The 22479-nt window shown below is 39.7% G+C and overlaps 1 protein-coding gene across 1 annotated transcript in view; it reads right to left on the reverse strand.

Moving 5' to 3' along the window:
* Window positions 1–14656: 14656 nt before the first annotated feature.
* The window catches only part of LOC133540539 (ubiquitin-conjugating enzyme E2 R1-like), a 32586-nt gene continuing 24763 nt past the window's right edge, over window positions 14657–22479 (reverse strand). The window contains exons 4-5 of the mRNA XM_061883217.1: window positions 19051–19185; window positions 14657–16535 (exon numbers count right to left, since the gene is read on the reverse strand). Of these exons, the coding sequence (XP_061739201.1) occupies window positions 16322–16535; window positions 19051–19185 (349 nt within the window). The 3' untranslated portion in view covers window positions 14657–16321. The remainder of the gene's footprint in view (window positions 16536–19050; window positions 19186–22479) is intronic.

Genomic DNA, 22479 nt, shown 5'->3' on the forward strand with positions numbered 1-22479 from the left:
TTGATGTTCAAACTGATAAAAAAAAATTAATTTTTGCAAAAAATCATTACTTCAGAATTTGATGCCAGCAACACATGACAAAGAAGTTGGGAAATGTGGCAATAAATACTGATAAAGTTGAGAAATACTCATCAAACACTTATTTGGAACTTCCCACAGGTGTGCAGGCTAATTGGGAACAGGTGGGTGCCATGATTGGGTATAAAAGCAGCTTCCATGAAATGCTAAGTAATTCACAAACAAGGATGGGGTGAGGGTCACCATTTTGTAAGCAAATTGTCGAACAGTTTTAGAACATTTCTCAACGAGCTATTGCAAGGAATTTAGGGATTTTACCATCTACGGTCCGTAAAATCATCAAAAAGTTCAGAGAATCTGGAGAGATCACTGCACGTAAGCGATGATATTATGGACCTTTGATCCCTCAGGCTGTACTGCATCAATAACTGTGTAAAGGATATCACCACATGCGCTAAGGAACACTTCATAAAACCACTGTCAATAACTAGAGTTGGTTGCTACATTTGTAAGAGCGATTTAAAACTCTGCTGTGCAAAGCAAAACCCATTTATCAACAACTCCAAGGAACGCCGCTGGCTTGGCTGGGCCCGAGCTCATCTAAGATGGACTGATGCAAATTGGAAAAGTGTTCTGTGGTCTGACAAGTCCACATTTCAACTTATATTTGGAAACAGAGGACGTGGTGTCCTCCGGAAAAAAGAGGAAAATAACCATCCGGATTGTTATAGGCGCAAAGTTCAAAAGCCAGCATCTGTGATGGTATGGGGGTGTATTAGTGCCCAAGGCATGGGTAACTTACACATCTGTGAAGGCACCATTAATGCTGAATAGTCCATACAGGTTTTGGAGCAACATATGCTTATTTCAGCAAGACAATGCCAATCCATGTGTTACAACAGCGTAGTTTCGTAGTAAAAGAGTGCGGGTACTTTCCTGGCCCGCCTGCAGTCCAGACCTGTCTCCCATCGAAAATGTGTGGCGCATTATGAAGCGTAAAATACGACAGCGGAGACCCCGGACTGATGAATGACTAAAGCTTTGCATAAAACAAGAATGGGAGAGAATTCCACTTTCAAAGCTTCAACAATTAGTTTCCTCAGTTCCGAAACGTTTATTGAGTGTTTTTAAAATAAAAGGTGATGTAACACAGTGGTGAACATGCCCTTTCCCAACTACTTTGGCACATGTTGCAGCCAAGAAATTCTAAGCTAATTAGTATATGCAAAAAAAAAAAAAAATGATGTTGTCTTTGTAGTGCATTCAATTGAATATGGGTTGAAAAGGATTTGCAAATCATTGTATTCCGTTTATATTTACATTTAACACAATTTCCCAACTCATATGGAAACGGGGTTTGTAATATTATTGTTGAACCAATTGTTTAAATTACACTTGTCCTCGTGTTTAACTTCCTGCTATCCTGACTAACTTCCTGTTAGCCTCCATGTCCAGCTTACATTGTGTTGAGTGCACTTGCATGTGTTTTACAGCTTGTGTGTTGAGTACGATGTGTGTGTGTGTGTGTGGATGGTGTTCTGTTATTGTAGTTTTGGGTGCATGTCATGATTCCAGCAAGACTAAATGAAGAGTAAAAAAAAAAAAAAAAAAAAAAAAAAAAAAAAAAGATGATCTTTCAGCATAAAAGCACCAGTGGTTGGTTTCCGTGGCGACGTCTCGCTATGGCAACACAGGAAGTACGTCTGGTGTGGCTAAAAAAAAAAAAAGAGACTGACTCACATGTGGGAGGAGGAGAACTACTGTACCAACAGTATTAGGATTAATACCAAACTTCAAGGCACAATACTACAAAAAGTCAACTTTGGGGTACTTTAGAATAGCCAGTGTACAGCTGTTTGTTTTAACAGACTGTTTCCAAGCTGCTTGCTGACCGCCTTTTCTGGATGTCTAATTTACTAACTTCACTTCGACAGTGCCTTCTCCCGCCATCTTTGTTGTAGTCGTTAGTGCTTCCATAGCAAGTGTACTCACCGAGACAACTTATAACTATATCTTATGTTGTATTACAAATGCGACTAGAACAATCCAGATGGTTCTCGACGTGTAACTCCACGTCCTGTTTCTAAAAACAATTATAAATGTGGACTGGTCGGACCACAGAACACTTTTCCACTTTGCATCAGTCCATCTTAGATGAGATCGGGCCCAGCGAAGCCAGCGGTGTTTCTGGGTGTTGTTGATAAATGGCTTTGGCTTTGCATAGTACAGTTTTAACTTGCACTTACAAATGTAGCGATAAACTGTAGTTACTGCCAGTGGTTTTCTGAAGGGTTCCTGAGCCCATGTGGTGATATCCTTTACACACTGATGTGGCTTTTCTATCCAGTAGCGACTGAGGGGATCCAAGGTGTGTAATATCATGGCTTATGTGCAGTGAATTCTCCACATTCTCTGAACCATTTGATGATTTTACGGACTGTAGATGGTGAAATCCCTAAATTCCTTGCAAAATGTTGTTCTTAAACAATTTGCTCAGGCATTTGTTGACAAACTGGTGACCCTCGCCCCGTCCTTGTTTGTGAATGAGTGAGCATTTCACGGAAGCTGCTTTTATACCCAATCATGGCACCCAACTGTTCCCAATTAGCCTGCAGACCTGTGGGATGTTCAAAATAAGTCTTTGATGAGCATTCCTCAACTTTCTCACTCTTTTTTGCCACTTGTGCCAGCTTTTTTTGAAACACGTTGCAGGCATCAAATTCCAAATGAGCTAATATTTGCAATAAATACAAAATTTGTCAGTGTGAACATAAACTATCTTGTCTTTGCAGTCTATTCAATTGAATATAAGTTGAAAGGGATTTGCAAAACATTGTATTTTCTTTTTATTGAGCATTTTCACTGCTTTTGGGTTTGCAATGAAGTCAAATACAAATGAGGCAACACTTGTCTCGTATATATGCACAGCAGATTTAGATCACAACATGATTTGCCTGACCGGTTACACAGCAAAGATTGTTACAAGATTAAATAAAATACTTATTTTTCTTAAAGTTAGGGCCAGATTTTAGAAAGGGGCCGTAGTTTGGGAACCCTTCCTCTAGCCTCAGTAAAATATTTGTAGTAGTTATAGCCAAAAATAGTGTCAAATGTGACCAATTTTTTTAGCGATTCGAATTTTTCCGATGATTGGTACTTTTGCACCTGCAGGCCGTGTGACCTTGACATGTTTGAAGAAGTCAAAATGAACGTGAGCATTCAGCAGATGGCCAGGAATGATTGGCAGCTTGGCATCAGCAGAGAGGACGTGTGCCATGTCAATCCATATTTGCCAACCCTCCCGGATTTTCCGGGAGACTCCCGAAATTCATGGCCTCTCCCGAAAACCTCCCGGAACAAATTTTCTCCCGAAAATCTCCCAAAATTCAGGCGGAGCTGGAGGCCACGCTCCCTCCAGCTCCATGCAGACAGACTCAATGTTGTGACCCTCTTAAACAGGACAATACTGCCATCTACTGTACATAGAATAGAATGTAAATATATTCTACATTTAAGTGCAGTCAAGGAACATGGATTTGGGAGTCTGTTCTGAAGCCCACAGTAAAAAGACCTAACTTCATCACGTCGCCTGGTTGTTGACTCCAACCCAATATATTACACCATCGACGAGGAAAATGAAGAAATACGCTTGCAAGTTCCAGAACGATTGGAAACAAGAATTTCATTTGATCCAGGAAGAGTTCAAAGGGGAAGGGGTATATTGCCTGTAAATTTTGTAGAACAGACTTCTCCATTGAACACGGCGGCCAAACGAATATACTCAGCCATGAACGGTCAGTCAGTGAAGCACAAAGCGTACGCAGCGCTGCATCGTTCACAACCCAGTATTATGGCCCACCTCTCAAAATGGAGACCCGATATTGTATCTTATGTTGAGACAAAGATGACTATGCTGATAGGTGGAAGCAACATCCCGTTCTCATTTGCGGATATCTACAACAAATCCGTGAAGGATGTTCCCAGATTCGGAGATCGCTCGCCAATACGCAAATGGCAGAACAAAGGTTACTCAAATAGTGAAAGGTAAGTGTTGTTGTTTTTAGTAACCAGCAAGCACAGTACAGTTAGTAGAACAACTGTGTTTTTATTACTGTGTGTTTGATAGGTGCCGTCGGAAATTCAACTATTTATTTTATTTATATATAATAAAATAAATATATATAGCTATAATTCACTGAAAGTCAAGTATTTCATACATATACAGTATATATATATATATATATATATATACATATATATATACATAAAATATATATGAAATACTTGAGTTGGTGAATTTCACGCCACCCCTCTTAACCACGCCCCCGCCCCAACCACACCTCTGCCCCACCTCCGACCACGCCCCCCACCCCCCACCTCCCGAAGTCGGAGGTCTCAAGGTTGGCAAGTATGTGTCAATCAGCCTTTTGAAGGTCACACGAGGACATTGAACAAGCTGAGACACGTCCACACGGCTTGTAATATGTGGAGTCCAATGCAAGCCAAAATATTGCTACACCAAAATGTGCAAATGGATTAAAGGTGCAAATGTCAGTCGCTAACGGTGCTAAATGAGGAGGTGGCCTGAGAAAAGGTTAAAGGCCTACTAAAATGAGATTTTATTATTCAAACGGGGATAACAGGTCCATTCTATGTGTCATACTTCATCATTTCGCGATATTGCCATATTTTTGCTGAAAGGATTTAGTAGAGAACATTGACGATAAAGTTCGCAACTTTTGGTCGCTAATAAAAAAACCTTGCCTGTACCGGAAGTAGCAGACAATGTGCGCGTAACGTCATGGGTTGTAGGGCTCCTCACATATGAACATTGTTTATAATCATAGCCACCAGCAGGAAGAGCTATTCGGACCGAGAAAGCGACAATTTCCCCATTAATTTGAGCGAGGATGAACGATTTGTGGATGAGGAAAGTTAGAGTGAGGCACTAAAAAAGTGGCAGTGGGACCGTTTCAGATGTAATCAGACACATTTTCTATGATAATTCTGGAAAATCCCTTATCTGCTTATTGTTTTAATGGTGTTTTAGTGAGATTCTAAAGTCATACCTGAAAGTCGGATGGCTGCGGTGAACGCCAGTGTCCCAGAGAGAAGCCAATGGAGGAGCCAAGCTCACAGATGCCTTTTTGACAGCTACAGGAGGAGGTCCCATAATCCACTAAAGTCTCCGCTAAGAGCTGACTTAATATCACAATTTTCCCATCCAAAAACTTGCTGGTTGACATAGAGAAACATCTTGGCTTGACCGCTCCGTGTTAAAGCTTCACAACAAAGAAAGAAACACCAGCTGTGTCTTGGTGCTAAAGGCAGCTGCAATCCACCGCTTTCCACCAACAGCATTCTTCTTTATAGTCTCCATTATTAATTGAAAACATTGCAAAAGATTCAGCAACACAGATGTCCAAAGTACTGTGTAATTATGCGATGAAAAGAGACGAATTTTAGCCGTGTGTGGTGCTGGGATAATATGTCCGCTACAACCCGAGACGTCACAAAACGCGTCATCATTCCGCGACGTTTTCAACAGGAAACTCCGCGGGAAATTTAAAATTGCAATTTAGTAAACTAAACCAGCCGTATTGGCATGTGTTGCAATGTTAATATTTCATCATTGATTTATAAACTATCAGACTGCGTGGTCGGTAGTGGTGGGTTTCAGTAGGCCTTTAAAGGGTCTTTTGTCTTGTGGTTAAAAAAAGCATCTCTCTCCTTCACACTACGAAGGTTCATCAAGAAGCAGAAAATCTTAGAGATCATATAAACATGAGTCAGCAGCTTAGAAAAAGTGTCCTTCATGATTGCGTATTTAATAAATACAATGAAAAAAATGTCAAGTCCAAGACTAAAAACTGCAGGCATTTGCTGTCCTCACGCCCTGAAATGTGACACAACCTTGAAATGAATAACTTCCATCCTTCATCAATGTTTTTCTTCCACATTGCTGTTGAAGTTTATCAGAACTATTCCTCATTGGGGAACTGCACTTCTTTTGGGAATGTTGCCTCTCATTCTCCATCCCCATGTAAAGTGGGGCAAAAAAGTATTTAGTCAGACACAGACTGTGCAAGTTCTCCCACTTAAAATGATGCCAGAGGTCTGTAATTTTCATCATAGGTACACTTTAACTGTGAGAGACAGAATGTGAAAAAAAATCCAGGAATTCACATTGTAGGAAAGTATCCATTTTGGTATAAACTCAACTCGCCGTGTTTGGAGGAAGAAGAATACTGAGTTGCATCCCAAGAACACCATACCTACTGTGAAGCATGGGGGTGGAAACATCATGCTTTGGGGCTGTTTTTCTGCTAAGGGGACAGGACGATTGATCCGTGTTAAGGAAAGAATGAATGGGGCCATGTATCGTGAGATTTTGAGCCAAAACCTCCTTCCATCAGTGAGAGCTTTGAATGGTTGACCAAATACTTATTTTCCACCATAATTTACAAATAAATTATTTAAAATTCCTACAATGTGAATTCCTGGATTTTTTTTTCACGTTCTGTCTCTCACAGTTGAAGTGTACCTATGATGAAAATTACAGACCTCTGTCATCATTTTAAGTGGGAGAACTTGCACAATCAGTAGCTGACTAAATACTTTTTGGCCCCACTGTACACATCTTTTTGGCATGCACTTGAATGGTAAAACAAGGCAAGTAGGAGGCGGCTAACCATGTAGTTGATGGGAGTGCCAACAATGCTACATGTACATGTCCTGACCTGAATGCTAACCAGGCATTAGCGATACGTTTCATATAAGCGCTAACGCAGACTAACTATTTTTAACTGATCACAGAGCACTAACTCACTTACTGAGCTGCTGCATGGCCTCGGAGTTGGTGAAAGTTCAGTCCGGATGATAAATCCTGCCTCTCACCTGGATAGTAGAAAGTTGTGGACATACTGGACACCGAGACGTTGGTCAACTTTGACATCCAACTTAGATCTGGAAACGGAGAGAAAGCAGCCTGTTTTCGGCACACCCTTCGTGAGGATAATGATTTATTCTTTATCTAAACAGGAAGATACAAACATAATATCAGTCAACATTTCAGTGAGAGCAGACATTGTACAATAGGTGATTGTTTTATTATGTTTGTAGTTTGTACATCTTGTTTAGTAATACTACAACATGATGCTTAGTGTTTCATTGAAGTTGGATCTGCTTGGCACCCAGCTTCTTATACTTGTACATCATCCTCTGTATATTCAGACTCAAAAATTAAGTTTTTGGATCATAATTTGTGCAAATAATGTCTTTGCTGTCAAACACGACGAGTTGAGTTTATACCAAAATGGATACATGGATGATACAGCAGAGGATTGGGAGAATGTCATGTGGTCAGATGAAACCAAAATAGAAGTTTTTGGTATGAACTCAACTCGTCGTGTTTGGAGGAAGAAGAATACTGAGTTGCATCCCAAGAACACCACACCTACTGTGAAGCATGGGGGTGGAAACATCATGCTTTGGCTAAGGGGACAGGACGATTGATCCGTGTTAAGGAAAGATTGAATGGGGCCATGTATCGTGAGATTTTGAGCCAAAACCTCCTTCCAGCAGTGAGAGCTTTGAATGGTTGACCAAATACTTATTTTCCACCATAATTTACAAATACATTATTTAAAATTCCTACAATGTGATTTCCTGGATTTTTTTTTCACATTCTGTCTCTCACAGTTGAAGTGTACCTATGATGAAAATTACAGACCTCTGACATCATTTTAAGTGGGAAAACTTGCACAATCGGTGGCTGACTAAATACTTTTTTGCCCCACTGTATATACTTAAGTGTGTATATAAAATGTTGAAAATTGAGCAATTCCCAATGACTCCATTAGTAACTGACTTGTGCTAGCAATTATTTACTGTTTAGAATGCATAAAAAAAATGCTAAATATGTGTTCTTGTCTTACATAAGGATCGTTAATGATAGGCCAAATTTGCAGTTCCCCTTTACTTATTTTCGTAAAAAATAATCACACGTTAGTCGTGCACTTGTGTTTTCACCTCGTCCTCTTACCACAACACAATAGCTTAATTTGAAAAAGTGTACAACAGGTGTATACAAGTGCACGTCAGGTATACACAACAAGTGTACTAGTGAACAGGTGTACACAATGAGTGTGCAGTAAATACACATCAGGTGTACACAACAGGTGGAAACTTAATGTGTACAAATATATTGTGTTGAAAATGTTAATTTCGGACATGTTAAAAAAAAAAAAGAAGAAAAGAAACCCAAACCAAAACAATTATTCGAATAAAATATAAATAAAATAAATAGTGAATTTTCCAATGTTTAGTTTCACATTTCAATGTCTGAAAAGGAGTAGGAAGAAGCAGAGCATATTGGATTCATATTAATTTTCTAATTCTGAAACTGTGGTGCACGACAATTGTGTAACTGGTCTACACAAAAGGTGGACAAATGAGCACAGGGTGTACACATCTGGTGAACAAGTGTACAGCATATGTACACAACAAGTGTACACGTCCAGTACACACGATGTTGCCAGAGGTAAAACAGATGTGGAGGTGTACACAACATGTGTGCAAGTACATTTGTACACAGGAACATGTACACAAGATGTATAACTGGTGTACAACAAGTGCTCATGGGGTGTACAATAAATAAACAGAAAGTGTATTAAAAAGCTATACATCAGGTGTATAAAAAGTGTAAATTACAGTAAGTGTAGTAGAAAGTGTACGTGAGGTGTAAAAAAGTGTATTAAAGGTATACATCAGGTGTATAAAAAGTGTACAAGAGGTAAAATAAAGGTATGCATCAGGTGTATAAAAAGTGTACAAGAGGTAAAATAAAGGTATACATCAGGTGTATAAAAGCGTACAAGAGGTAAAATAAAGGTATACATCAGGTGTATAAAAGCGTACAAGAGGTAAAATAAAGGTATACATCAGGTGTATAAAAGCGTACAAGAGGTAAAATAAAGGTATACATCAGGTGTATAAAAGCGTACAAGAGGTGTATTAAAGGTGTAGAGAAGGTGTCATTGAGGTGTATAGAAGTGAGTGAGTTAGTCATAGATGAAAGCATCCATGTTACCCTGACTTGCAGGTGTTGTGCTTCTTCTCAAGTCAAGCAAACGGTGCTGAAATGCTGTTTTGGAGACCACATACCTTCAAGACATTCACCTCTCACCTCCTATCTTCTTCTTCTTCTACCAAACTAAGTCCCAACCTTTTCTTCTTCTTCTACCAAACTCAAACTAAGTCCCCACATCTTCTTCAATCAAACTAAGTCCTCACACCTTCTACCAATCTCAAACTAAGTCCCCATTTCATTTTTTTCTACCAAACAAAGTCCCCACATCTTTTTCTTCTACCAAACTAAGTCCCCACATCTTCTTCAATCAAACTAGGTCCTCACATCTTCTACCAATCTCAAACTAAGTCCCCATATAATTTTTTTCTACCAAAGTCCCCACATCTTCTTCTTCTACCAAACTAAGTCCCTACACCTTTTTCTCCTTCTACCAAACTCAAACTAAGTCCCCACATCATCTTCTTCTACCAAACTAAGTCCCCACATTATCTTCTTCTTCTACGAAACTAAGTCCCCACATTTTCTTCTACCAAACTAAGTCCCCATATCTTTTTCTTCTTCTTCTTCTACCAAACTAAGTCCCCACATATTTTTCTTCTTATTCTACCAAACTAAATCCCCACATCTTTTTCTTCTTCTTCTACCAAACTAACTCCCCGCATCTTCTTCTTCTACCAAACTCAAACTAAGTCCTCATATCTTCTTCTTCCAAACTAAGTCCCCACATCTTCTTCTAACAAACTAATTCCCCACTTCTTTTTCTTCTACCAAACTAAGTCCCCGCATCATCTTCTTCTTCTACCAAACTCAAACTAAGTACCCACATCTTTTTCTTTTTCTTCTTCTACCAAACTAAGTCCCCGAATCTTCTTTTTCTTCTACCAAACTAAGTCCCCACATCTTCTTCTTATTCTTCTACCAAACTAAGTCCCCACATTTTCTTCTTCTACCAAACTAAGTCCCCACATTTTCTTCTTCTACCAAACTAAGTCCCCGTATCTTCTTCTTTTTCTTCTACCAAACTAATACCCCACAATTTCTTATTCTTCTACCAAACTAAGTCCCCACATCTTCTTCTTCTACCAAACTAGGTCCCCACATCTTCTTCTACCAAACTAGGTCCCCACATCTTCTACCAAACTAAGTCTCCACACCTCTTTCTTCTTCTTCTACCAAACTAAGTCCCCACATCTTTTTCTTCTTCTTCTACCAAACTAAGCCCCCACATCTTCTTAATTTCCTGCCAAACTAAGTCCCCACATCTTCTTCTACCAAACTCAGTAAACTATAAGTACCCACATCTTCTTCTGCCAAACTAAGTCCCCACAACTTCTTCTACCAAACTAAGTCCCCACATCTTTTTCTTCTTCTTCTACAAAACTAAGTCCCCATATCTTCTTCTTCTACCAAATTAAGTCCCCACATCTATCGCCAGGTGCATGTCTTGCAAGCTCCACACAGACAGATCGTGAGTGCAGGATCGAACCCATAACCTTCGTATTGTGAGGCGGACGAATTAACCCCTTCACCACCGTGCTGCCGTGGCTGTGATGGTTACATATTTTATTTTTTATTGTGTTTTTACATACTTATTACTTTTTTTAACTTTAACTTCTATGCTAATCATGCACATGACAACAAATTAATTATATTACACACTTTCCTTCGCCAGGGCTTCACGGTGGCAGAGGGGTTAGTGCGTCTGCCTCACAATACGAAGGTCCTGCAGTCCTGGGTTCAAATCAGGCTCGGGATCTTTCTGTGTGGAGTTTGCATGTTCTCCCCGTGAATGCGTGGGTTCCCTCCGGGTACTCCGGCTTCCTCCCACTTCCAAAGACATGCACCTGGGGATAGGTTGATTGGCAACACTAAATGGTCCCTAGTGTGTGAATGTGAGTGTGAATGTTGTCTGTCTATCTGTGTTGGCCCTGTGATGAGGTGGCGACTTGTCCAGGGTGTACCCCGCCTTCCGCCCGATTGTAGCTGAGATAGGCGCCAGCGCCCCCCGCGACCCCGAAAGGGAATAAGCGGTAGAAAATGGATGGATGGACTTTCCTTCGCCATGAACTGTTCTGAAATATTTACTCACTATTTTCTTCTTTTATTTTGGCTGGACAAAGTCACGTTTTTTAAAACAAACGGACATCAGTAAGTCGAAATGAAACCAAATAAAAGTTGACTTGGCAACATGCAAATAAATGTCACGTAAATCACTGATGGCAGCTTCTATCACCACAGAATTCTCAAGTCTAACTTAGCTATTTACATGTTCACAATGTTGCAAAAGTGGATATTAATCATAAAAAACCCTTAGCTGCAATCAAGTTGATTGTAGAATAAATACTCAAACTGCTGGATGAACAAACAGAAGACAAAATATATTTTTTTATAAACGTTAGCTGATGCTGCGCCCTGGAGGCCAGATGATGTAATGCAGCATGTGTGTGTGTGAAAATACTTTTAAGTCTCTGCAGGCATCCCCAGTACAGAGCGGTGACGTCATCACACACAACTTTCCCAAAGTACTATAAGAGGGAGAAAATACAACGTAGTACACTATTATCTTCCATAAGCTCTACACATTATTGTCCTAAACGCAGCACCTAATGTTGTCAGTCAACTATCACAATTGATATAAAGTAATTATGTCACTACTTACAGGTTGTGTAAAAAAAAATACACAACTAGGGCACTTTAACTATGTTTATTTATTGATGTATTTAACATTTGTTTACAGACTTTTTGTGTAGTCAGTTAATACTCATGAGTTTATTCCAAACAAAGAAATTGGATACAAGTGCTATGACAGGAAAAGGGATAGGATTAAATGATATTTGCTTCTTCCTACTCCTTTTCAGACGTGCAGTCATGAAACAACTGGCAATGTGTAATTACATTGTCATTTCATTGTATGCATGTTCGAAAACCAGTGAAACTAAAGACTTACGTATGCTTTTCTGGTGCAATGTTGTATGCTGAAACACATCTGGTATATATGTGCACGTTTATATCTGCAGGTTTATGCATGTGGACTACAAAGGGGACTTTAGTCCTGCTTTGCCACAAGCTGAGGTCATGCACCAACCTGCTGTAACATAAGGGTCTCCATATTGTACCCTTCAGGATGTCTGATGTTAAGTTTTGAGTACATGTTTGTTTTATGGACATTGTGTTTACCATCAACCTGCAGACTGAAGAAAATTAGCCTCAGCCTATAATCAGGAATTGACATTTTAATGTCCCATGCAACAAATAAAGAAGCTTGATCAAGCTTTACCTATGCTTTCTGTCACACTGGAAGGTCTTGACAATCTGTAAAAAAATTTAAAAAAAGGTAAAATGCTAAAAAACGTTGTTTCACCAAGTACCTTCCCACAAAAAAGTGGCTCTCCAAGTAGCACCATAATGACCAACATTAAACTACAGTAACACAGTAGGCCTAAGTATTCAATAAAAACAGGTGTATTTCATATTTTTGGCCAATGCAACATTTACAGTTAAACTTACTGAACTTCCGTCCCCCGTCAGAGTATAGTATCTTAAACATCACATACACAGCACATGCAACAATTCTGACAAATACACAGCTCATGCAACAATTCTAACAACATTCAAAACAGATGTGTAAAAAGAGAAAGTCATTCAAATGTGAAAGGAACTGAGATCTTTAGAAGAGTGACAATGGAAAGAAGTACTTCAATCAGGTGTGTTAGTTGATGGAACAAACTTGATGGTGGAATCAATGTCAATATTTTTCTGTATAAAAGAAAATAATCCAAAATCATGCTGATGGAAAGATGACTTGAGTAAAACTGTGTCTTCATTGTTTAAGTGTTGTCACACGAAAATATAGCTTTGTCAACGCCAACATTGAAAGTCAATTGTATTTGTGGAAATAGAGGGCAGTTTTTAAAAGTTTTTAACTCCTTTCAGCTCCTTTTCATTCATTGTTTACTTTAAGTGGGATGTTGATTGTCTTATGAATGAAATAGGGAAAAAAAAACAGACAGTTTGAACAGTAACACCGTGTTTGAATATAGGAAAATAAAACACTGTATTTTAATCAAGTGATTCTTTGGCGTACCACTAGATGGAGCCCACATACCCCAGTTTGAGACTCGGTGCTTTAATTCTTGATTGCACTTGTCCATAAAGTAACACTTAATTGTTTTTAATTAACCATGGCTTTGCGTATTTTTTCCGATTTATAATTTAAACAAAAACGGTGATTAAACTATTGTGATTAAACAGAAAACATTATTGAATTATATATAAATATAATTCACATCACTTCCCATATACACACAGATTAATCACGCTATTTATTTTCACGGATGTTTACCTGAAAGTGTGTGTTGTTATTACAGAGGGTCAGTGCAAAGATGAGTGTGCTCGCTACAATATTTTACTTCAAAATACACCCAGACGATAGATACAACTGTTTTTTACTTTGTTGCTTTTCTGGGACTGTTTTTGTGTACGTGCTCCCTACATGTAGCAGACAGTTGTGAGCGACAGGCCTGAACATTAGTCATTTTTTTTCAGGATGACGAAACAATTTTTTCCGACTGTGACTATTGTACTGTGAATGGAGCACTCTTGGGATTGATGAGTAAAGTGCATATTTAAATGGCATTTTAAATATTGTTTTCACCTTTGTTCAGAAATATTGGACTGTGAATGGAGCACTCCTAGGGTTAGTGACTAAATTGCACATTAAAGAGGCATTTAAAATATTTTTTGCACTATTTTCCAGAAATATTGGACTATGAATGGAACAATTTTGGAACTAAATACTAAATTGTTCATTAATGTGGCATTTTAAAATATTTTTGCACTTATTTCTTGAAATATTGGACCGTGAATGGAGCACTCTTGGGACTAATGACTAAATTGCCTATTCAAATTGTATTTTAAGTAATTGTTGCACTTTTTTGCAGAATTATTGGGCTGTGAATGGAGCACTCTTTAGAATTGTAAAATGCACATTAATGTTTTTTGATTGATTGATTGATACTTTTATTAGTAGATTGCACAGTTCAGTACGTATTCCGTACAATTGACCACTAAATGGTAAAACCCGAATACGTTTTTCAACTTCTTTAAGTCGGGGTCCACGTTAATCAATTCATGGTATGCCATTTTTAACAATGTTTGGACTATTTTTTAGAAATATTGGGACTGTCAAAGACATGACTACTATTCTAGTACAGTCAGCTTACATTTCTGTACTGCTTGTGAGGTGCAGGTTAGGGCTGGAACCTATCCCAGCTGACATTGACAGGAGGCGTGGCCACACTGCCTGTCAATCACAGACAAGACATTCAACATAGCTGCAGAAAGATGCAAGATTTTGATGGAAAGGAATCATTCTTACCATTTATTTTGTACAATACAAGCAGAGACCTTGTAAAGCAAAGGAAAAGCAGAGTGTTAATAAAGTTAGTACAATTCAGAGGAAAATGAGTCAAATGAGTCTTACCTTACTAAGGCTCAACACCTTTCAGTGACTACGAGAGATCACACAAAATTGTCAGACAAGCAACATTTTTAAAAAATCTAATAAAGATCTTTATTTTAAATAGAAAACAAAAGCATCCAGGTGTGCATGTGAAGGTAGGTTGTAAACAGTCCATGGAGTCAAAAAGGTGTTTTCCTGAGGTGTTGCTTCAGTATGCAGATGTAAACCCACTGTGGTCACACGATGGCGTCACGTGTGTGCTCTCCTCGGATGTAAATCCACTGGGGTCACATGACGGCATCACGTGTGTGCTCTGCTCAGATGTAAACCCACTGGGGTCACACGATGGCGTCACGTGTGTGCTCTCCTCAGATGTAAACCCACTGGGGTCACGTGTGTGCTCTCCTCAGATGTAAACCCACTGGGGTCACACGATGGCGTCACGTGTGTGCTCTCCTCAGATGTAAACCCACTGGGGTCACACGATGGCGTCACGTGTGTGCTCTCCTCAGATGTAAACCCACTGGGGTCACGTGTGTGCTCTCCTCAGATGTAAACCCACTGGGGTCACACGATGGCGTCACGTGTGTGCTCTCCTCAGATGTAAACCCACTGGGGTCACGTGTGTGCTCTCCTCAGATGTAAACCCACTGGGGTCACACGATGGCGTCACGTGTGCTCTCCTCAGATGTAAACCCACTGGGGTCACATGATGGTGTCACGTGTGTGCTCTCCTCAGATGTAAACCCACTGGGGTCACATGATGGCGTCACGTGTGTGCTCTCCTCAGATGTAAACCCACTGGGGTCACACGATGGCGTCACGTGTGCTCTCCTCAGATGTGAACCCACTGGGGTCACATGATGGTGTCACGTGTGTGCTCTCCTCAGATGTAAACCCACTGGGGTCACACGATGGCGTCAAATGTGTGCTTTCCTCAGATGTAAACCCACTGGGGTCACATGATGGTGTCACATGTGTGCTCTCCTCAGATGTAAACCCACTGGGGTCACACGATGGCGTCACGTGTGTGCTCTCCTCAGACGTAAACCCACTGGGGTCACACGATGGCGTCATGTGTGTGCTCTCATCACTCCACACGTGGAAAGACAAAGACTGCACGGGAAAAACCTCTCAGCCCTTTTAACAAACAAGCAAGTAAAAACGTAGGACTTTTGTTTTTTGCATTAGAGAAGATTCCAAACCGGAATGGACAGTGTGTCCATGTTGACCCCTGACCTCCTGACACCACGCACCTGTACAAATACTGCTTTCTAGCTTTCAGTCGGACTCAGGAAAACGAGGGGGAGGGGGACTGTCGCAGGATTCCTCGTATGCGCTCCGACTCCGTTTGATCTCCAAGCCACGAACGGCGTCTGTTGGCTACAACGACCAAAAAGTTCCAGCAGGTGGATGGCGCTCACGTGGTCTGGTCCACCTTGTGAGGGAACGTCCCTGGGTGTCCACTAAAGAAATAGTCAAACAAGTTGGGGGAGGAAGGCCATGGAGGGAAGGCACAAGGGAGTGAACGGCTCAAGTGGGCTTTAAAAAGGTCAGAGGTGAAAGAAACATGGCAGGGCTTCCAAGACACACACACACATCCACGCACACACACACACACAATCAGCTCATCTTCATCCCACTTTGTATCTGAGAAGTCAGTGTGTGGGAAAGTGACACACAGGACACAGGAGGAGGAGGAGGAAGAGGAAGAGGAGAGGCCAAGGTTCCAGAGGAATAAGGCGTGGAGGTCAGGAGTCCTCGGTGCCAGAGTCGTCGTAGCAACAGTCCTCGTTCTCGTTCTCCTCGTCCTCCATGTCTTCGTCGTCGTAGTAGTCGTCGTACAGCAAGTTGGAGCCGTCGTCCGTGGGCGGCACCTGCGTGCGGACGCAGTACTCGTCCAGCGTGACGGGCACCTTCACGCCATCGCGCTCTGCGTCGCCTTTGGTGGCCAGCACCTGCTTCCTGTGCGAGGCCAAGGGAGAACAGGTGAGAATATTAAGCTTGCTGGGAACAAGGAGGCCTCTCATGTCATAACTACTTAATGACTATTGTCACAATATATGTGTGTGTATATATATATATATATATATATAAATATATATATATATATATATATATGTACACATATACATATATTAGGGCTGGGAAGCTTTGGGTGTCCCACAATTCGATTCAATATCGATTCTTGGGGTCCCGATTCGATATAGATTTTTCCGATTCAACGAGATTCTCGATTCAAAAACGATATTTTTCCGATTCAAAACGATTCTGTATTTATTCAATACATAGGATTCAGCAGGGTCTACCCCAGTCTGCTGACATGCTAGCAGAATAGTAGAATTTTGTAAAAAAAAGCTTTTATAATTGTAAAGGACAATGTTTTATCTAATGTCTAATGATAATGTCAATGAGGGATTTTTAATCACTGCTATGCTGAAATTATAACTAATATTGATACTGTTGTTGATAATATTCATTTTAGTTTCACTACTTTTAGTTTGTTCTGTGTCGTGTTTGTGTCTTCTCTCAATTGCTCTGTTTATTGCAGTTCTGAGTGTTGCTGGGTCAGGTTTGGTTTTGGAATTGGATTGCATTGTTATGGTATTGCTGTGTATTGGTTTGTTGGATTGATTAAAAAAAATAATTTGTTTTTTTCTTTAAATCGATTTAAAAAAAAAAAAAGAGAATCGATTCTGAATCGCACAACGTGAGAATCGCGATTTTTATTCGAATTGATTTTTTCCCCACACCCCTTATATATATATATATATATATATATATATATATATATACATACATACACACACACACACACACACACACACACACACACACACACACACAAGAAACACACAAAAATAATTTTCTATAACTTTGCTGTCCAGTTATTTTGTTTTCTGATTACATTTGAGTCTCATTTGCACCCAACAAAGCATTTATACAGTTAAGTATTGTTCTTATTACACACCAGCTGTGTGATTGTAACATTCATCTTGGTTGTAGTTTTTATTACTAAATTTAGAGGTGGTAAAATTGCCATGTAAAACTGCTAATGCTCATAGTAGCCTGTCTATGGCAAATCCAATGTATTTCCCAGTTCGTAGTCGGAATTTCAACTGTAACCTCCCTCGAGGCTCAGATTCCCGACTCAGAAGCAGCATTCTCACCAACCCCGAGATGGCTTCAAAGATGGCTGCACTAAATGTAAAAACAATTCTGTTATTAGCATCTTTGACTAGTTTTTGTTGCACTAAATCAGCCATGTACCATGTATTGTTGGATATTTCAGTATGGTCACATTACTGTAGTGTAAACTACATGTTTTTCATGTGGTATTTACGCTGTACATTGCTCACAATAGCACCTTGTGATTCCTCTTCAGCCACCGTGTTTGAATGGAGCAGATATATATATATATACACACACATATACATACATATACACACACATATACATATATATACATATACATACATATATATATATATACACACACACATACACATACACACATACATACTGTACATATACAGTGGGGCAAAAAAGTATTTAGTCAGCCACCAATTGTGCAAGTTCTCCCACTTAAAATGATGACAGAGGTCTGTAATTTTCATCATAGGTAAACTTCCACTGAGAGACAGAATGTGAAAAAAAATCCAGGAATTCACATTGTAAATAATTTACTTGTAAATTATGGTGGAAAATAAGTATTTGAGTTGAATTTTTGTTATTTTTGTTATTTTCCAGCATAATTTACAAGTAAATTATTTAGAATTCCTACAATGTGAATTCCTGGATTTTTTTTTCCCATTCTGTCTCTCACAGTTGAAGTGTACCTATGATGAAAATTACAGACCTCTGTCATCATTTTAAGTGGGAGAACTTGCACAATCGGTGGCTGACTAAATACTTTTTTGCCCCACTTTATATATAAAGTTAAAGTTAGAGTACCAATGATTGTCACACGCACACTAGGTGTGGTCAAATTTGTCCTCTGCATTTGACCCATCCCCTTGATCACACCCTGGGAGATGAGGGGAGTAGTGGGCAGCAGCGGTGCAGCGCCCGGGGATTTAAACCCCAATTCCAACCCTTGATGCGGAGTACCAAGCAGGGAACCATTAGATAACATATTTTTATAGTCTTTGGTATGACTCGGCCCGCCTCCAACTTTAAACTTCAGAGGTAAATGGAACACACCATTTGTCTGCAACCGCTGACGAGTCTAAAACCGGAAGTGACAAATGCAAGGAAGGTATGGAAATATGACAGTGATATTTCCGTGAATCAATACCTACTATTACCCATGAAATTCGGTTGATGCCTTATAAAGAACTGAATTCGGTACCTACCCATAAGCAGTTGAAATTTAACAGACGGTATAGATTTTAGAGATACCAAATACAAAAAAAATGTTTTTTGTATAATATGACCTCTTAAAAGAATTCAGAGTGAACATTGTTTTGGCCAGGAGTACCTGATGATGTCGATGTACTCCCGGTCCCTGCCCTTGCTTTCCCGCCACCTGCGGTACATGACAGAGGCGTCCACGTTGGCGGGGGAGAAGGTGTTGGGCTCATTGAGCAGAGAGATCACGCTGAGTAGGATGGTCCTGAGCACAGGGAGAGAGAGATTCAAGGAGGTGAATGTAAGACGAGAGGACTTGATAGAAGGTTAAATGTCATGACAACCAATCTGCTCAATCTCCATCATTCCTCTCACTATAGAGAGTCCAGCTGTAATAGTCAATAATACATTCCTATTTACATCCTCCACAAAATATAAAGGGATCTTGGAATATGTGACACGACTCTACAAAGTGTTGTGTCAGTCGTGCAGTGGTACCTTAACTCACCAGTAATCTGACATGTCTCTTTTTGTTTTGCTTTACCTCACCAGCATCCTTTGAGTTACAAACCCAGCCCACTGTTGGTTGAAGTAATATCTCTAACAGGCTTGTGCCGTTGGAGCAATAAAAAATGAATACTTTGTTCGCACAAGAAACAAACATAAGGTGTGAACGTGCACATTCGGAGATCGACACAATCCGACCACCGGGAACTGAGGAAACATATCCTACCCGTTAGCGGCTGAGCCAGCAAATCAGTCCGCATTACACAAGCGGCCACAAACATCCATTTATAAAAATATTGAAAAGCTGCAGATGCTGAGTGTTTGAGGTGTTTCAGTTTGTTCGCTCTCGTCCTGTCTCAACAAACTGCCTAGCTTTACCTTTAAGCACACAGACATTAATAAGGCGTATGCCAGTACCTCCTAAAATAGACATTTCAAATAGTTTTTGTCATCAGACAATATTTTTGGTACATTATATGGAATTTTTACCTGACTTGTTTCGACTGTCATCTGAAAGGAAGAAAGAACATCAGAAAGAAGGTGAAAAAGAGACAACTGGAAGGTTCACAAGAAGCTTAAAACAAAAATCCAAACGGGAAATCCTTAAATCGGCCATGTCGGATCATTGCAAAATAAATCACCGCATCATGGACATCAACGCCAAAATCATCGGGACAGAAAGTAACAACTTTAAACAATGAATTAAGGAGGCGATGGAACTATAGAAGCAGCCCAAAGAAACCATAAATCAGGCTGAGGGAGCATACCTGGGACTCTCTCCTCCGTTAACCATCAAGCTGTGACACACCTCACAGTGGTCAGGTGACCACTCTGAAGACTAAAGGTGACAGTCAAAACAGGTCAGGTAAAATTTCCATCTAATATAGCCAAAATATTGTCTGATCACAAAAAAATGTGAAAAGTATATGAAGAAGAAGAAATAATGAACCTTTTTGAGCAGTCCCTAAAATATGTCCGTGTGCAACATAAACAACAAATTGGTAGTTGCTATTGTTACAGAACGAAGAAGCAGCCTGTAGGAGACACCTAAAGAAGTCTGCTGCTCCCCAATGCTGGACAATAGAATTACATTATTTTATAACACTATTGTCATTACAACTGTTGGAATCTTTTTCAAACAATATTTCTTATCTGTGATTTTATTTTTCAAAAGAACATATTACATGTTAAAATTCTACCTAAATACATCTCAATTACCATATTTTTCCGACTCTAAGGCGCACTTTAAAATCCTTTAATTTTCTCAAATATCCACAGTGGGCCTTATAATCCGGTACACCTTTTGTATGAAAAAAGACGTGAGTAGACCCGCTCATCGGCAGTGCACCTTGTAATCCGGTGCGCCCAATGGTCCAGAAAATACGGTGATTCCAATGGGTGGGTCTGATTTCACATAAAAGTGTTGTGAGTTCCAAGGAGCTTGTAGTGTAATGCTGCTCACTGTGTGTGCTTCTATTGTTCCTCACACCAACTCTACTTGTCTGCTAGTATCTCTATGCTTTATTCCAGTTTGGTGCGGCACGTTTGTCCCTTTAAATTGCAAAGTCGATAACCCAGAAGTCTGTGAGAATGTTGAGTGGTACCAGGAGAGCTGGTATGTCATGATGGGCGTGTGGAAGTTGGATCTAGACACATAATTAGTCACGTTTGTGTTGCAATGGAGAAAATAAATCATGAAGGGAGTGTGTTGATGTATAACATGGGTCCCCAATCTACGGCCCGCCAGCTTCCAAAATCAGGCCCGCGGGTAGTGCTGGCTAAAAAGTAAATAAACATGGTATTTATTTATTTTTTGATTATAATCTTTTTTAATCTGTCCTTTTTCGCTCATCCTAAAATCCATTCTCTACAGCTTGTTCCTGGGTCTCCTAGACAGATAAGGCACGCCAGCATCCAAAACCCAGCCCGCAGGTAATACCAAGTAAAAAAAATAATGTATATACATATATATATATATATATATATATATATATACATACAGTATATTTATTTTTTCTATTATTTTTTTTTTTTTATCTTTCCTTTTTCGCCCATCCATCAATTCATTTTCTACTGCTTGTTACTGGGTCTCCGAGGTAGCAAAGGCATGCCAGCATCCAAAATGCAGAGAATAATTTCACCACACCTCGTGCGTGTGACAATCATTGGTACTTTAACTAAAAAAAAAATTATTAAAAAAAATAAATAAATAAAAAATGTTTTTTTTTTTTTTAAATATATATATATATTTTTAAATCTGTCCCTTTTCGCCCATCCATCAATCCATTTTCTACCGCTTGTTACTGAGTCTCCTAGGCAGATACGGCACGCCAGCGTCTGAAATCCAGCCCGCAGGTAAAACCAAGTAAAAAAAAAAAAATCATATTGTCTAAAAATGCATTTTCCCAGCGGTAACGGGACGTCATCACGCTTGCGCCACAAAGGCGGCAAGTGCGCGATCTTTCAGTCAATTAGAGCACGAGGGGAAAACATGGAGAAATCGTTGGGGAAACATGACGTATGACTTTTGTTCATTTTAAAAAAAATACAGTTTGGATGGTATTTATTTATTTATATTATATATACAGTGGGGCAAAAAAGTATTTAGTCAGCCACCGATTGTGCAAGTTCTCCCACTTAAAATGATGACAGAGGTCTGTAATTTTCATCATAGATACACTTCAACTGTGAGAGACAGAATGTGAAAAAAAAATCCAGGAATTCACATTGTAGGAATTTTAAAGAATTTATTTGTAGATTATGGTGGAAAATAAGTATTTGGTCAACCATTCAAAGCTCTCACTAATGGAAGGAGGTTTTGGCTCAAAATCTCACGATACATGGCCCCATTCATTCTTTTCTTAACACCGATCAATCGTCCTGTCACTTTAGCAGAAAAACAGCCCCAAAGCATGATGTTTCCACCCCCATGCTTCACAGTAGGTGTGGTGTTCTTGGGATGCAACTCAGTATTCTTCTTCCTCCAAACACCGCGAGTTGAGTTTATACCAAAAAGTTCTATTTTGGTTTCATCCGACCACATGACATTCTC

The sequence above is a fragment of the Nerophis ophidion genome, linkage group LG22 (assembly GCF_033978795.1).
Source record: "Nerophis ophidion isolate RoL-2023_Sa linkage group LG22, RoL_Noph_v1.0, whole genome shotgun sequence".
Lineage (NCBI taxonomy): Eukaryota > Metazoa > Chordata > Actinopteri > Syngnathiformes > Syngnathidae > Nerophis > Nerophis ophidion.